Source organism: Scatophagus argus, chromosome 17 (assembly GCF_020382885.2).
Source record: "Scatophagus argus isolate fScaArg1 chromosome 17, fScaArg1.pri, whole genome shotgun sequence".
NCBI lineage: Eukaryota > Metazoa > Chordata > Actinopteri > Scatophagidae > Scatophagus > Scatophagus argus.
The window spans coordinates 9,808,329-9,826,417 of record NC_058509.1 but is presented as its reverse complement, the minus strand read 5'-3'; the positions used below and the strand labels follow the sequence as shown (position 1 = coordinate 9,826,417).

Below are 18,089 nucleotides of genomic sequence, written 5' to 3'. Positions count from 1 at the left end.
GTTTGGAAAGGGTAGAAAAAAAAAAAGATGGTGGACATGTGAGGGAAAGGAGGGATGGTTCAATGGTTTCTGCTAGCAGATGGGCAGACAGTATGAGGTAGGAGGTGGGGTCACTGGAACGGAATAAAATCCCATCCGGGCACATAAAAACAGCCTTTTATTTCATGTGGGTTTTCTTAAACGCTATAATTCAATTTCTGTGCTATGAATAAAAGCCCAGCGTCTTCTGAGTGTGTGTGTGTGTGTGTGTGTGTGTGTGTGTGTGTATGTGTGCACGCGCACACAAGACAGAGAAAGAGAGTGCGTATGTATGTGCATGAACGTGTGTGAAGTCTCTGAGCCCCCCAGCTGTAGATCAGAGGTTTGGTCCAGTGGTGTCTGGTTCCACGGCTGGCTCACTGGCTACAGCTGTGGGTACTGATGGGTCAATACATGTTAAAATCCACTGGGTAAAATTATATTGTGTATGGGGACTTTGTCTAGCTATGTCTGTCTTTCACTCACTTCATTCCACTTATTTCCCCTGTATGCATTTCTCAGAATAACCACTTTATTCTTTTCCTGTCCCTTCCTCCTCATCTCAATGTTGTTTTCATGGCTCAGCTTCGGTGTTGCCCTGAGTTTCTCAGACCCCCTTCCTTCAGCCTCCCTTCTCCCTGATTGGCCTCTTTCTTAAAATACTCTAAAGGATGATTATTACTTATTTGGTTACATTTTATTTTCAGTACATTTTCTACATTTCTCAATACATTTTAAAGAGCAAATATGCTTTTCCTTCTATGTTTAAATGTTACATGCAAAGCAAGGGCATACAGACTGTGCATAAGCCACAATGGATCCCTGACTGCCATTACAAAACATAAATAAACTACATATGTAATCATCTTTCGCTGCCATTTATCTACATACAGTATGCGTGCGTCTTTCTGTTCAGACCAGCTGGAAGTGAATCACAGAAGAAAGAAAGGAGGAGAGATGGAGTTATCAATCACAGCCAGGGTGCCACAGGAGGGAGGTGACAGCCGGCCCATTGACAGGTTTGCCTTTGAAGGGCTCTGGTGTCACACTTGTGTGTGTGTGTGTATGTGTGTGCATGTGAGCATGCAATGTATTGTGTTTGTCTCAGGTGGCAGGGGGGTTGGAGGGCGTACACAAAGAGCAGGCCATTAAAAGATAAGAGGGGGACTGAAACCTAACCCTTCCTCCGTCAATCATCGGTCCCAACACACACACACACACTCACACACACACCTCCTCACAATGGAAAAAACACAAGGTGAGAAAGAGAGAGGGAGGAAATAAAAGGTGTTAGGGAGGAGTGAGGAAAGGAAGCAAGACTGAAAGAGAGAATTCAGCACCAACATGAGTGGATAAAGGAAGGCTGCGCAGCATGCCACTTGAAAAGCACAACTGTTTACGCATTACGTGCACTCCTCACAAATTAGTTGCAAACTCGGACACATAATCCCACAAAGTTCAAAGTTGACTTCAGTTTCACTGGCCAAAATATAAACAAAGTTCAGCGAAAAAGTTTAAGTTATGCTGAAATAGTAACCAAGTGCTAAAGCGGCGATTGCTCACTCAGAAAGCTACTATATTTGTCCTGCCACAGTTTGCTGACAAAGCGTTGAATCTGAGAGACACGTGTCATGCCCACTTCCTGCCACAAGAGGGCTCAGTGAACCAGCTCTGTTCACAGAGGGCTTGGCAAGTCTCCCTCACTTTTCTCTCTTTAATTATTTGGTCTGGTGAAAAAGGAGGATGGCAAGAGAGTGATGATCAGAGGACAAAATAATAGATGGGAGGTACTGGGGAAGGAAGGAGAAGAAAGAAAGAAATGTGTAAAAGAACATGGAAAGTCATGCTGGTAGCAGCCACTGACAGAGAGAATTCACAGAGAAATAAGAGGGACAATGAGTGGAACAAGAAAGACACAGCAGCCAATGGGAAAAAATAGAACACACACACTCACACACTAACAGACACACAGAGGCAAGCAGGTCTGGAGTGGATTTTGGTCGCATGTGAGCAGGGAAAGGGGAGGGGAGGAGAGGAGAGGAGAGGGGAGGGAGAGGGAGGTGGGTCTAGATGACATCATGTGTTGCTATAGCCCAGCTGAGGCCTGGCAGGAAGATTTTTAACAGGCAACATCTGCAAGAGCCGGCCCTGAGAAGAAGGAGGAGGGTGGAAAGCGAGTGAGAGAGGGACGGACAGACAGAGAAGGCCAGCCAGAGGATAGAAGAAGACAGGGGAAAGTTTAACCCTTGCAAAGCCCTGCTGACTGACAAAAGAATGGAGATGCAGAACGCGCTTGTGTGAATGCTGTGGCATTCTAGCATTGTTCTGTTCAGACCCATTTAGACACATCTGTAATATATAAGGGGACCATGAGAACTCTGATTGGTCAGCTTTAGCAATTTTTTGTTTGTTTGTTTGTTTGTTTTCTCCGATCTGTTTCATACAGTTATATAAAAGCTCAGTAATGTTTCTTTTTTGTCATCTAGCAAAAGCCATTTGCAACACAAACCTTCTGACCACGATGGCTCATAACGGCAGGAGAATGAAATCATGTAAACACTATAAATTTGGGAATATAATGAATGCGTGACACAGCTCGATAGCTGACGACACAAATCCATCAAACGTTACGGTGGTGCAATGACAATCAACGGGTTAAATCCTATGCTGAACTATAAATCAAATCCTATGCCGGAGTCATTTACGGCACGACTGCTAGAACACCTTGACAGCGAGGCATAAATCCGGCTTAAGCCTTCTTTCCCCTCTGCTGTCTTATTAGGGCACGATGTGATGCGGCCCTGGGCAGGTTGACTTTTAAGCAGCTAGAGAAAGGTCACTACGGCCTGGCACCATAACACACACACACACACACACACACACACACACACACACACACAGACAACCCCTTTCAGAAAGTAATGGGGAGAGATCGACACAGCAGCTGCTCATTCATTGGCTTGACAGGCGTGACAGGCAGAGAGAAGAACATCATGTAACCTTAAATGAGAATTAATTCTAATTGGTTTGTTTATTATTTTTTTTTGTAATGTCTTACATGTTATAGTACGATGACACAGGTTAACTGAGGATGGCTGAGGACAAACAGTTTAAGAAAGTGCCGAGTCCTTTTCAAATGATGCAGAGTCGGCTAAACGGTTTGGCCCTGGACAACCTCACCTGCGCTTGCTGGTGCGTGGAGCCGCTTTGCTGACATGCCCACTTTTGCTATTTAATTAGAACAGGTACAATCATATTATTTTACAAAAAAAGGTTATGTTATGGCGCATGTATTTTGTTGATACAAGTTGCTATTAAATTTGGGAGAACTGAATCACGATGAACTGAATTATGATAATGTCTTTACCCTCCGGTTTTACAAACACAACCTCTGGTTCATTTTACAGCTACATAATCACTTAACCTTTTATATGGCTTAGCCTGTATTTTCACAGTTGGTCGTGGGTATAAATGCGTGTGTCTAGGACGCTCATGGTTAACACACACACTGTTCATGCTAATTGAAGGGAGAGCAAGGAAATATAAAAAGGCACTAATCCTTCCAAATGATTGGAGCCATGTTGTCAAGGGCAAGATCCGTCTGTTGGACACAGGAACAGGGGGTAGGAAGAGAAAATGAGTGTGAAGAGAAAATGAGTGTGAGAGACAGAGAGAGCTGGTGATGTAACAAGAGAGAGGTGGAATGAGAGTGCAGAAGGCTAATGAAAATACACCGGATGAGAGAAGCCAAAAGAATAGAAGAAGAGCCATAGAACAAAGACTGCGGAGTGAGTGAGTCAGTGAGGATGAAGTTTGTCATGGCAGACAGTCATTCTCATTGAGATTCGCTACTGGTTTTACCAGACAATTCCAGCTGCTTTAAAAATGTGAAGGCATACGCCAGAGTCCACATTGGCATCATCAACAGCACATTACAACAACAACAACAACAGCGGCAACACTGACATTCAACGGGAAGGAAAAGGCAGGGGAGGAAATGGAAAAGACGGCAGAAAGGAAGCAAGCTGATGTGATCATAATAATGTTTTTTGATTGAAGCCAACTCTACTCCTTTCTCCTCTACTTTACGGGGTTTCTTGAAACCTGCTTAGTGCCACAGAGAGTGAGGCAGGCTTTCACAGCCCCTGGCCAGCGCTACTAAATATAGCTGCAGTCACGGCAGGCCAAAACACAATCATTACTCTCCCAGACACAATGGATGGAGAGGAGAGGAGAGGAGAAGGAAGAGCATGAAGAAAGCAAGGCAAGAACAAACCAGCAATAGGAAGAAAGTCCAGGAGGGAGGCAATAAAAGGCAAAGGAGTAGTAGGGAGAAATCATTGACAGGAAAATGAGGCGAGAGGATGTGGCAGATGGCTAAATGAAAAGGAGCGTCAAGAGAGGGGAGGATTTCAGATGGGCATAATAGCCCAACAAGCATGCCTCATCTCAAGCCTGTTAATACAGAATATTTTATGCTATTTTGAGTTATAACACAGCTCATGCAACCATTCACCTGCCAGTCTCCTACAGTCACATCTTCCAAGCTGCCCTTTTTCTTTAATGTGTGATATTTAGCATGTCACAGCTTTGTCATCTTATTGACATTCCAATACTGTGTGCTCCTGGCCATACGCTACCTGTTTGCGTAGCTCTTCAGCAGCTCTCCTCAGCGGCAGCCCGTTGGCTGAGCCTCGACCGCTGGCCAAGGCCTGCTGTTCCCTCGCATGCTCCCGTGCCTCCGCCCGCTCACTGCGCTCCCTCAGGAGGGGCGGAGGTGGAGGCGGAGGAGGTGGCAGTGGCGGGGCAGGCGCATCCCTGCCGTGAGTTCCCGCCTTGGGTCTTGGGCTCTCCCTGGTCCCTGCTTTACCATGGCTGTTAAACACTGGAGAAGAGACACAAAGGAATGAAAGGGGAGTTACTTTTTGTGATTAATTAACATGAGGAATGAGTGTAGTTTTCTCCTACATATTTTAACAGAACTACATGAAGTAACAATACTGCACTGAAAATTAGCTAACTGGGGGTAAACAGTCATGTCCTCATATACTTTCACAAACAGGCCTATTCCCCTTCGTTCGGCTCTGCCAGGAGTGCAGCAGCAGGACAGACTCTGCAGTAAAGCTCTGCATGATTCACTGCTGAGATTTAGGAATATATATGGAATATGTACACAATCTATTTATATAAATATATATATATTTGTTTTCACAAGTTCTGTAATCTAGTATAAACTCCTAATGTGCACAACAAGTCAAATTATATAAATAAAATAACAAATTAAGCCCCTGTAAAGAAAACAAGGCACTGTGGAAAGTTCCTATAAGGTAGCAAAGTATAAATACACTTAATAGGGCATATACTATGCTTTTTCAGGCTACCGTCTACCTATGCTGGGGCCAACATGTGGACATAGGTCTCAATGCATCCCATTCCCTCCCCAGTGGTGCAGAATGGCTTATAAACCCCTGGCACCAAACCACAACGACCAAGTGGAAAGCCCGCACAAACACTGGAGTGACAGGCTTTTGGCTGACTGAAAGCCCCCAATCAGTAAAATATGCATGATTTAAGTCCTGTATGAAAACGTCTTTATACTACATGTCAATGAATGAACCTGTTCAAAATGGACGCAGACTACATCAGTCCCCGGGGACGTTGCTAAATGAGTCAAATGGGAGCGAGGCAATTAACATACACATTCAACAGCTCTCTCTTCAGCCTTTATGAGGCTCAGTTTACAGTTTCAGGCGTCTTAAACAGGCAACGGGCTGTACAGAAAGAATGACAGGAGGCCACAGTAGACACACAGCATTTACAGTACATCACGTGATGCACAAAACACACAGCATACTCCATTGTTAGAAAACATGTATGTATGCATTTGTCAGCATCAGGGCATGTTCCTGTCTGCAAAAGCGCCTATACGTGAGCGTCCGCGGGTCTCCTGTGCTTCTGACTTAATGAAAAATGAGAGAAATCCTGACATTTTGAGAAGTGAGCTAAGCAAGAAACTGAGCCCAATAAAAGCTGTTTAATTTAGCTATGTCAACATGGCACACTGCCGGGTGAGAGAAAGAGAGAAGCGAGAGATGGAGCGCTGATGAATGGCCTGCAATGTAGGGCCTTCCCCTCCCTCTCTTTACCTCCCAGAATAAAATGTTTCTCACTCACTTTTGCCAGCTCTGTTTCCCCTTGTTCCTCAACTGCATCACCTTCCTCCTCCTCCTCCTCTCTAAGAGCCCATATAACACTGTTCCTGTTGGAGAGCGGCCCAAACTGCATATTAAAGTGTCACGTTGGACACCAATCTCAATACCGCAAAATGTACCGAAGTGTGTGTGTGTGTGTGTGTGTGTGTGTGCTTGAGAGCCGACACAGCATAAACACTGTCTCAACACAGGAGCAATGGCCCAGTCTTGACTCCGTGTGCAACGTCCGTTTTAGTGTCCTTAACCCCATCATCTCTACTGTCCTCCACAAAGTATCCCTGCCTGTTTGTCTCTTATCTGTTTATTTAGCATATCACAGCGAAGGCGCCAAGCTGCTTTGCAAACAGTGTCGTACAGGAGATAAGGACGGAGACTAAGCTGTCCTCGTGCACACAACAAGCCCAGATTCGTTCAAACAGGTTTCACTATCCTTCTGTTCGTGCAGCTGATACAGATACATGCACATGTGCAGCTCATGTTTCAAGCTACAGATGTTCTTGAAACAACAGGAGAAAAGTGTATGCAGCTCAGAGTGTGTGTCAGACGCTGTCAGCGAACTACACAAAGGCAGCACACATCTGTCAGAGTTCAGGGCAAGCAAACCTATGGACCTCTCTGCCTCAGCAGCTCTCTCTCTCTCTCTCTCTCTCTCTCTCTCTCTCTCTCTCTCCACATTCCACTTAAGAGGATGACAGAGGAAAGAGCTGAGCAAAGCATTCACCTTTTCTACAGACCAAGGAGGCAGGTCGAAAAGGAGATATGAGGGAGATAAGGAGATAACTATGAAATCCAGCCCTTGTTTCTTTGGGAAACGCCTGGCTGGAAGGATTGTATGTGTCGGAGGGAGAGCCTGTAGGTTGAAATTATTTTTTTATTCCTCTCTGAAAAAAACAAATAAAAAACTAACTAAAAAAAAAGAAGGTCCAATAGGTATATATAAAATAGGTATAATAAATACATAATGTGCCACCAATCTCCTTTTTATTAATTTCTATTCATGTCTGAGCCCTGATTTTGTTACTGATTTTTCCTAAAATCCAGTTTTATTCTTTGGGATAACAGAAAAAAAAAGATCTCTTGAAAAGATTTGCGCTGCATACTTTCGATGCTTATCAATGTTGGGATTATGAGTGGATTCCTCCTCATGGGCTCAATTGCATGCATGCACAAGTGTGTGTATGTGCATTCATCCACATGTCTATGTGCCCCAAGGAGTGTGCGCAGGCTGTCGCTGCATTTTTGTCTGTGTGTGTTGAGGGCCCCGGCCAGCTGTTGCAATGTGTGCATAAACACCTTGTTAGGGCTTAGCAAGTTAGGTGTTAATTGGGGTGGAAAGAGTCGATGTGCTGCTCTGCTATCCCATGTGAATTGCTCAGTCTCTGCAGTGGAAAACAAGAGCGCAAACTTTGGAAATTGCTCACGTTCATACACAAACACACACACACACACGTATACTGCTATGCTGTCTTCTGTCCCATGACTCATTCTGTGCTTCTGTTTGGCCCAGGTTTTTCTCTTCTTGCTGTTGCATTTCTCCATCCTTCATTCTCTCCGACTCTTTTTCCAAAATGGATCTTTCCATTCCTCACTAGCTATTCTGCTGGTGCATCATCCTTCACTCCTCTTCTTTTCCCATCATCCCCTTCTTTTCTCCCTCCCTCAGAGTGCCCTACATTTCTCTCCTCTTCACTCACTTTCATCCACGGCACACAACACTCCTGCGCCTCTTCTCTTTTGTTTTTCTCTCTCTCTTTTCTGTTAACTCCTCCTTCTCCTCAGACAGTAAACACAGGCAGGATGTCTGTGATCCATCTGAAGACATTCTGTCTTTCCCACAAAACTGCTCCTACACATGAACCACTGCATTTCCCATCTAGCTTATGGACTATGTAGGGAGGGGGTAAAACAGAGAGACAAAACAAGTACCGTATTTTCACGACTATAAGGCGCATATAAACGTCTTAGATTTTTTTCAAAATGTGCAGCGCGCCCTATCGTCCAGAGCGCCCTATCTGTGTGCGGACGTAGGTGAGAACCATGATGCTGCGGACGTGATAGAGAACATGGGTGCGTGATTTGTGTATAAAAGAACAGGTATGTGCTTTATGCAGAACATTGCTGTCTTAACAACCCTGAAAATGGCAAAGAGACACGCTTACGAAGCTCAGTTTAAGCTGAAGGCTATCAGCTACGCCGAGGAACACGGGAATCGAGCCGCCGCCAGAGAATATAAAATTAACGAATCAATGGTTCGCAAGTGGAGGAAGCTGGAGAACGAGCTGCGACAGGTGAAAAAAACGCAGCTGAGTTTCCGCGGACACAAGGCAAGGTGGCCAGAGCTGGAGGAAAGACTGGAGCAATGGATCGTCGAGCAAAGAGCGGGTGGGAGGAGCGTTTCGACGGTCACCATTCGGCTTAGAGCAGTAAAGTTAGCGGAGGAAATGAAAATTCAACATTTCCACGGAGGTCCGTCTTGGTGCTTCCGGTTCATGAAGCGGTGCCATTTCTCCATCCGGAGCAGGACGACGGTAGCGCAGCAGCGTCCGGCGGATTATTGTGAGAAGCTGGCGAACTTCCGCTCTTTCTGCAGCAGACACATCGCCGACAAAAACATCCAGCCGAGCCACATCACCAACATGGACGAGGTGCCGCTGACGTTCGACATCCCGGTGAGTCACACGGTGGAAAGGAAGGGAACCAGCACGGTAGCGATACGCACAACGGGGTACGAAAAGGCTTCGTTTACCGTTGTGCTCGGCTGCCATGCCAACGGACAGAAACTGCCGCCGATGGTGATTTTTAAGAGAAAGACTTTGCCTAAAGAGACGTTTCCAGCAGGCGTCATTATTAAGGCAAACGAAAAGGGCTGGATGGACGAGGAAATGATGAAGGATTGGCTGAGGCAGGTGTACGTACGGAGACCGGGTGGTTTTTTCCACACATCACAATCGCTGCTGGTTTGTGATTCCATGCGTGCCCATCTCACCGCCGACGTCAAAAAGCAAGTGAAGCAGATGAACGCTACGCTTGCTGTGATTCCGGGAGGTCTGACGAAGGAACTCCAACCGCTGGACATCGGCGTGAACCGGCCGTTCAAAGTGAGGCTGCGAGCGGCGTGGGAGCGGTGGATGACCGAAGGAGACCACAGTTTCACAAAGACTGGAAGGCAGCGCCGGGCGAGTTACGCCACAGTTTGTGACTGGATTGTAGCTGCTTGGGCTAATGTGTCTGCTGGCACTGTTGTTCGAGCTTTTGCTAAAGCCGGCATCATTTCTGGGGAGCCGCACGGCACGGACTCTGACTCTGACAGTGAGGAACGTGAACCTGCCATGTGTGATTTAGCGCAGCTGTTCAATTCCGACACAGAGGATGAGGACTTCAATGGGTTTGAGTGACTGTTACCGGTAATGTGCTTGTTTTAGTGTTGTTGTAATTAATACTTAAATAAAGCACAACCAAACTCAGTTTTGCTCCCGATCTATTTTTAAATATGCACGTGTGTGTTGTCAGGCGGGCGTACGTAGTATATGAATACACACAGGGGCGGACGTGTACGGTATATAAAACGTGTATATAAAACCCGCGCCCTATCTTCAGGTGCGCCATATCTGTGTGTTAAATACAATAATTGCACACATAACTGAGACTGCGCCTTTTCGTACGGTGCGCCTTTTCGTCGTGAAAATACGGTATGTTAGTCATATCATTTCCAAACTCTGGTCTGGTCCTCACCATGCCCGTTGAGCGGCTGCCTGGCGGGGAGCTTGCCCTTGCGGGGTGTCGAGTGGCAGGAGGAGGAGGCCGAGGCTTGGCTGCTGCTTCCCGCACCGTGAGAATGGTTCCCACCTCCGTTCCTCGCCTCCTCCTCCTCCTCGTCTGCCTCCTCCTCCAGGTCCTCCTCCTCCTGGGAGCTTCCGAAGTAGGCCATGTTGCTGGGCAGGGCTGATGAACCTGAGTGCAGAGGGGTGAAAGGAAAGGGGAGAGAGAGGGACACAGAGAGGGAAAATGAATAATAAAGAGGTAGGTTGGGAGGCGGAGGGAGGCACAAGAGAAAGGAAAAGGGGACAAAATGACAATCCGAAATAGCGATGAGGCTCTGTAAAACACAGCTTTACTGTGAATAAGGTCTGAGATATTATCCTATTTGACATTCCCCCCAGCTGTTTCCACGGATGGGGAAAAAAAAAATTTCTAATGTCGAACATTACAGATGAATCAAAATCAATATGTGAGTGGTGAAATATTAATGTAAAAATAGAAGTTGCTCAAGCGCCTGTGAATAATGGTGATTGTGCTGCTGTTTTTTCATCTGTCATTATCTCAGTTGGTGGCCTATTGATGCTTTGTAAACTGCTCTGCACACAGCAGACCCTATTGTTACATTCACACACACACACACACACACACACACACACACACACACACACACATCAAAAACGCACAAACATAATCAAGGACACGCACAGCACAATGTTGAAATGATTTGCAAGGTGATGACAGTTTTAGTCTAACAGCATTTATTCTGTGTTTGAACCAAGCGAAACCTCTATCATCTTCCTACATATGTATCTATGGATTTACCGTTTATTTACAGAGCTCGACCTGGTTTCTGGTTTTTGTCCTGCAAATGCTTCTTGTTAGAAAGTTTTGCAAAGACACAGCAAGACGTTAGCAGTAGTGGTGGTGGATCTAGCAGTATCAGAGGCTATATACAGTACAGGAGGAGTGGGAGGAGATGACTTGCAACATACTCTCATTCTCTCAGCCAGAACTAAAGGCAGAGCGCTGGGAGTATGGAACAGGCCATCTTTCCACAGATATTCTCAATGCTGACAGTTTTATTGAGACATATATACTGTACGTGTGCTCAAATATCTAACTCTGTAAAGGAGTTTTACTTAAGAAACCAGAGGAGTCACTGCTGAACTAATCCAAAATCTGCCGCTTTCATTCTTCCAGACGGGATTACTGTCAATCTCTCCTCCTATTGGAGAAAAAAACCTGACGATCTCGCCCTTTCCTCTTTATGTCACACTCAATCACTTTCATTGTCATCTCTGAGAAATCTAGCTCAGTACGTGCTGGAAGGAGGTAACTGTTGTTTGGCAGAGGATAGCCTGTAATGTTACCTCAGTTAGCTGAATGTAGACACACACACACTCACTCTCATAAAAAGGTCATAAAGCCCAAAGCTATGTTATTAAATCTCATAATGTTGCGCTCGTAAATCAGTGTGCAAACAGCTGGTTGAGTCATACAGATGCAGGAATAAAAAAAAAAAAAAAAAAAAGAAAACTGAGGCAGACCTGGAAACTGCAGCAGTAGTGACTGGCACTCGAAGTTCAGACAGAAATAGAAACACACACGCAGAGCTTTTTTTTGTTTTTTCATTTTGCTGCATCATTCCTCAGTGTGCTTTCAGAAACACCATCATGATAATCTTAGCAATATGTTGATCCATGCCACAAATGAAACAACCGACCAGGTGAACACTTCATTGCTTGTCAGTGTGTTTGTTTTTACATATAGCTTCTAATTTGACAACCTACAGGAGCCTTCCAACCTTGCACCACAGGTAGCCTTCTTCTTCAAAGTCCTGCTCCCCACTGGAGGCTCTATTTATAACCTCAAGAGGACTGACGCTGGGTTTTGTAATAAAAAACGAAGGCCTGTTTTGTTTCCTGAGCTCTGGCTGACGGCTGGAACGGGCTTTTGCGTGATACAATTGATTTTCTCCCTCATCTCTTACACTGGATTCATATGGAGCCATCTCTGCACGGCCAGCATGAAGAAGACATGAAGCATCCCTATAAATAGCTCCAGCATAGACACAACTTCTTTACTGGCAGACATGTACTGCTGAAAGATAAATGGAGGATGTATAAACACCTCCTCAGTCACAGAAGCCTGCGTATTTGCTTGCATGTGCCTGCGACTCAAAAAGGTGGGCGCAGTCTGCAAAATTTAATGAAATTGTTTGTTTTCAATTTGCACAATTATGTTTAGTTTTTTTTTACGGCCGTGTGTTTGTGATCGTTCATGTATAATTAAATGGAATTTGTGATTACACAACATCCTCATAGCTTTGATTAAATCTGGCTGTTTATGAGCAGGACTTTATAAACACCAGACGTTATAAATTTGTAAGTGCTTCAAAAAAAATAAATAAATAAAAAAATTGATAGCATAATATGAGCAACTACTGTGGTTTTTATTACCCCCTTTGAGGGACCACAGTGTTAAAACGGAACTGAGAAGCAATGCATGATTATATGTCAATTAAAATAAAGTTAATCCTCTGAAAATTGAGCTGAATTTAACTAGCCTGCATTAGGCTATAGTATTTAAAATGACAGAGAGTGAATTAAGAATTAGCCAAGCAAGTTATTTAATTAGCACTCTTGTTTTGGAGGGTGCTAAATACTTACAGTATCTTAGATTTAAGACACTCAATACATTATTAAATGACTTAATAAAAAATATGGGGATAATACAAGTACGATGGCACCAAAATTATTCAATTTTCTAACAGCCTTAAACAAGAGCTTTGTCTTACACAAGCCAGAAATTAGCAGCACAACTTATAGAGAATAAGCTCCATCATTAGCTCATCTGTGAATAACCTTATGTAACCCTGCCATTGCAACACGACACACAAACACATTTACACTATAGAGTGGACAAGGGAGCTCGGCTGTGACACACTAAACATTTGTAAGTGTACACGCAAGGCTACTCTCAGTACTTAAGTGACAGAGTTACTAAGCCTGGGCTTTTCTAATGACAAAGGAAAGGACACGGTGCAAGGCTTAACTGGTACTAACCAATACAACGCACACTGTTGCATACTGAAGGATCCTTCTTGAAACAGCCTACACTTCACAATGAACTAAGAAAATAAGAATAGAAAGATAAAGTCCTGGAGGGAACACTGAAGCGTGACAGCCAGAAAATCCCTCATCTACCAACAAACTGCTGTAAATTAACTTCTTAAGTGACGCTGATTTGATGGATTACTTTCTGCTTTTTTGTGATGAGAACATAAAATAATAAGCATACTGAAGTCATTATTCCAACTCTCCTTTCCGAAGCATAAGCTACGTCTTTGAGCACAGATTAATTCTCATTTTAAAGTGCACTAGCTGCTATTATTGGCCAGCCGGGGGACCTGTGGTTACCACATGTCACATTAAATCTATTTTGAAAGCTTAGTTTAAATTTCATACTCCTATCAAAGCCTTTCCAAACACTAAAAAATAGACCCTGGTAATAATACAGCTTGTTGTGCCTTGGATCACACTTTTCACACAGCAGCTCTGCCAGTTTCTAATTATCTCCTCAGAGAGCTGGAGAGAGAGAGAAAAAAAAAAAAAGAAAATCGGTAGTGGCAGCAGATTCACTGAACAGATAACAGTGGAGTTTTACCTGCCCTGTTTAACTTCTAAAGGAGGACTGTGGGACCAAAAGTTAGTGTTCAACAACACTGAAATATGGTTTTCATATATCAGTGGTGACCCACAAGGTGAAGGGGAGATTCTCACACCACGTCTGGTTAAAGAAGCCCTCATAACCCATGCCCAGTGTGTGCTTCTTGGCTTACAGCATCTGAAAACACAACTTTCTGGCTTTTAACCTGTAGATCAGGCCTCGTAGGTTGGGTGACCGTGGTTTACACATAACCTGAAACAATACGCAAAGTCTCACACATGCACCTAAAGACACACACACACACACACACAGCATCTCATTTATCTTGGCAACAGAGGTGACGCTCCTCTCTTAGACCAAACAAACACACCAGGGCGACACACTCACCGGCTCCAACAGCCTCTAATGACTTGCTTCATTTACTAAATGGATGTAATTTACCGGCCTGAACAGGGGTCAGGAGGCCAATGGCAAACAGACCACAGGGGTACACGGGGGTAAGAAATGGAGGGAAGAGTGTGTGTTTGTTTGGGAGTGCAGGGAGGTGAGGATGAACAAATGAAAATGGTCAAATACACGACTGTGTGTACCATTACAGTACTTCTGTCCTTCTGGGAACCATTTAAATGAGGTATGATCCAGGATTTTAAAATAAACATATTCTTTACAAAGTTCTCAGAGGCATATTAAGACAGCTGTTGAGATGGAGTAGAAACTGACAAGAGGAAGAGAGATGGACTGTGAAGGTGAGAAAGGAGACAGGAAGAAAATGCTTTTTTCTTGTGGGTTTTTCTGGGTTTCTATGGAGCTTGGTTGAAAACAAAGGCCAGAGAGCAGACAGACAGCGATGTAACAACAGCACAACTGTTTCCTCTAATAAATGTGTGAGACTGTGTAGAGAAGACAGAGCAGAAAAAGAAAGATGCACGGAGTCAGCCTGCCAAACGGATCCAGTTGTCCACTATTGACCACTGGCAACCCGTCTACTGCAGTGGCTGCAGTACCAGAAATCATGAATCCATTGGTCCCTGGAGAACACACACAAATACACACACATATGCGGTAAAAAAACAGAGCTCAGTCCTTCTTCAAGACCTCCAACAGGGTTTGAGCCCAATCCGCCAATTACATCGGCTTTTCATCCACCTCATTCCAACCGCAGACAAATCATAATTAGGTCTCAAAGAGTCTATTAGGATTGTCATTTTTAACAGGGCTCTTGGGCGGGTTTGGTGGGGGGGGGGGGATAATTACAAACCCCTTCTTTCTCTGGCTACCATTCTTTTGTCTCCCTAACTGGAACTGAAACAATGAGGACTATTTAAATAGTCAATCAGAAGTGTTTTTAGCTGCCATGGGGACGTGGACGTGGTGACACGGGGCAAAGCGTCACATGTGTGCACAGGAAGTACAAGTGCTGTCTTTAAAGCACAATCAGAAAGGAGGAACAATATGGGCTCTCTGCCATGGAGAGGAAAGTTATCTCCTACAGCTGAGCTCAGCCAAAACTCCTCCTCAGTCATTAGGGGAGGAACAGAGCGGGAAACCTGCTAAAAATAAACAATTCAATGCTTTTCTACTGCCAGCAGATGACTTTGCCTTTCTGTTTTTTCTTCTGCTGTCACAGTCAATGTCACAAACATGCCGGGAAACAGCGAACACGAGAAAGCAGGAGATCTTCATATGCCTCATCAGACATGCGTCCAGACGTTAAAGCTTAATTTTAAGAAGTCTTAATCAACAACATTCTGAACGAAACACATCGTTTTTTCCAGAGTTGATGATGGAAATAGGTAGAGAGTGAGCATTTGCGTTTCCCTCCTATACTCACACCTCAACATCGACTGAGCGATGCTCAAGCAACGCTAGAATGGAGACAGAAGTGTTTAACATGAAGTGTTTAAACGAAATCCTAAACTTCAATGCGCATAATAGCATTGTGCCAGAAAAAGGGAGAAAATCACAGCCAATCAGAGACGGAGCCCATAATTATCTCAAATCCGCAGATACTGCAGAGTCATTTGACACAGGAACAAATGCTGATTGTACCCTTTCCCACTGACAGCAAAAAATAGATGTTAGTGTGTGTTAGTGGATATTTTGTCCAGTGTGAAAGGGGCATGAGAAAGGATTAGGGATTACATCCCCAATCAACATTCCTTGATGTCAGCAAAGTCATTAAGATCATAAACAGTGGTTCTGCTCTTGGAGGAGAACGCAGAACAAGTCAGCGTTGCACTAACAACTCCTGGCCAGCATCATGAGCAACTCGAGAGTCACAGCTCTACTCAAACAGTTTCCAAGCTTTAATCAAACAGCAGTTAGACATGAGAGAGAGAAAAGTACCTTCTCCCTGAGGGAAATTCAGTTGTCACAGCAGCAAAGCACTTGAGAGACACACAAGAAGCTGTCGCACTTGAAATCCTAATCTCAACAGTGAAAATGTGCTTATAGTTAAGCAAGATCCTCAGACAAAAAATACCATCCAACCAAATCAAGTCTGACAATCTAGCTACAAGGATAGAGTTTCAAAGTACAATTCTCAAAACTGTCTCTTCTTAAAAACCAGATGTGACAGGATCCCATTTGTCTCAAACGTGTAATCACATACTAAGTATCTGAGGTCTTTGGTTCACTGGGTCAGGGCTGGGAGATTATGTAAGCAGAGCAGGGAAACTGGCCTCGCTGAACCTGAGAGAGGCACCACATGCACTGGGGCTGAGCGGCAAGGGAGAAGGCCCAGAGGGCAACGCGGTAAACACAGCAGTGCACACATACACAGCATAGTGACACGCTGATCTATGCACACACTCCTGGAACTTTGTCTTACGCAAGAGACAAATTTCCAGGAGTGTGTGTGCAGACAGTTATTCATTTACAGCCTAATCTATTCTTATCTCATCTATGTCAATGCGTACACTGTGCATGTGTGTGTGTGCGTGCGTGCGTATGCATGTGTGTGCCTATGAACAACCTTCAGTAAATAACTTGAACAAATTCCACAAAACAAACAATTCCTCATATTGTCAAATGCTTTAAAGATGAAGGCTTGCACAACAATCATTCCTGAAACAGCTCTTCAGTGTGAATCTACCATACTTGATTTTGCTCTCAGTGCTGCCCCCACCCTGCCAACAGCAGCACTACACCCTCTGGGTTACCAGAGGCAGACAGAGCCAGAGGCAGACTGTCTGGCTACCACCCAAATGGCTTTCTCCATGGATATAAACAGCCCAACTACAGGCCTGGACCACACATAAACACCATTCTGAGAACACAGGCAAAGACTGAGCACTCAGCTTATGTGCAAGGGTGTGTGTGTGTGTGTCTGCAAAAGATGAGCAGTGAGATAAAGACAGAATATAGTCCCTAGACAGTGTGGGTGGTGAGTGTACATAGTGTACATCCTTCTATACAGTAGAAATCCTGTTTTTCCACTTCTCTGTCCGGGTTACTCCCACGTTGCATCAGAATAATCAGACATCCCACCTCACTACCCCCCTGATAAATTAAAAATACATTTTCCTAAGACATAGCAACATCGCTGCCACCAGTGCAAATTAAAATCCCATAAGAATAAGATGTTGTCACTTACAACAAACTGGATGCAAAGGTACACGAGTAACAGGCAGGATGATGGAAAACTGAGTTGTGACTTCACAATATGGGGGCCTCTTTTTCTTTTTCTCGCTGCTAACTTTGCCACTTCAAACCCTTCAGGTTTTAACTGCTTTTATGTAGCTGTCAGAATGAGTGATGGATGGAAGCCTTTGGGGTGGATGTGTAATGTTTACCAGATAAGAAAAGCAAACACTGCAGTGGGTGTGGGGGTGTGTGTTTACATACTGAACATTTGACCTGGGACGAATCCCAGATATCTCCACTGATAGGGTATCTGGTTAGAAATGTTGCTAAAAGTCCTTTTAGAACTTCAAAATTTGAGTCAAAATCAAATAGAAAAGAAAGAGAATTGTGGAGATCACGGATCTGAGATTTCCATAATAAAGCTAGAGATCCTGTCAGAGGTATTTTCGTAGCACACATGAAGCAGCATAGTGTGTGTGTGTGTGTGTGTGTGTGTGTGCATGGTGGTCAGATCACCAGACACGCGTATCAGAATCTCAAAGGGGATTGGGGGTTTCAGACGATTTCAAAGACTTGAGTTCCTTTGACAAGATTAACCAGGTTAACACGGTCGTCCTCACGGGCTGCGTCTTGTCCTGTGGCCTGAATGTTGTGCGTGTGCAAACACACACACACACACACATAATGGCAAGCAACACATGAAATAAGCAGGACAGGCTACATCAGTGGTGAGCGTGGATTTGCAATCATGCACACGCTTGAACGCACACACTAAGAGATGCACAACCTCAAGGGCTGTGCTGACATTCTCCCATGTCCCTCGCTTGGTAAGGGTCCCTGCATATG

At 44.5% G+C, this 18,089-nt stretch overlaps 1 protein-coding gene across 2 annotated transcripts in view; it reads right to left on the bottom strand.

The window, feature by feature from the left end:
• jarid2b (jumonji, AT rich interactive domain 2b) overlaps window positions 1-18,089 on the bottom strand; it is a 103,138-nt gene that overhangs the window by 12,417 nt on the left and 72,632 nt on the right. For both annotated transcript variants that reach the window (XM_046416676.1, XM_046416677.1), the window contains exons 5-6: window positions 9,963-10,181; window positions 4,659-4,903 (exon numbers count right to left, since the gene is read on the bottom strand). In XM_046416676.1, the coding sequence (XP_046272632.1) occupies window positions 4,659-4,903; window positions 9,963-10,181 (464 nt within the window). The remainder of the gene's footprint in view (window positions 1-4,658; window positions 4,904-9,962; window positions 10,182-18,089) is intronic.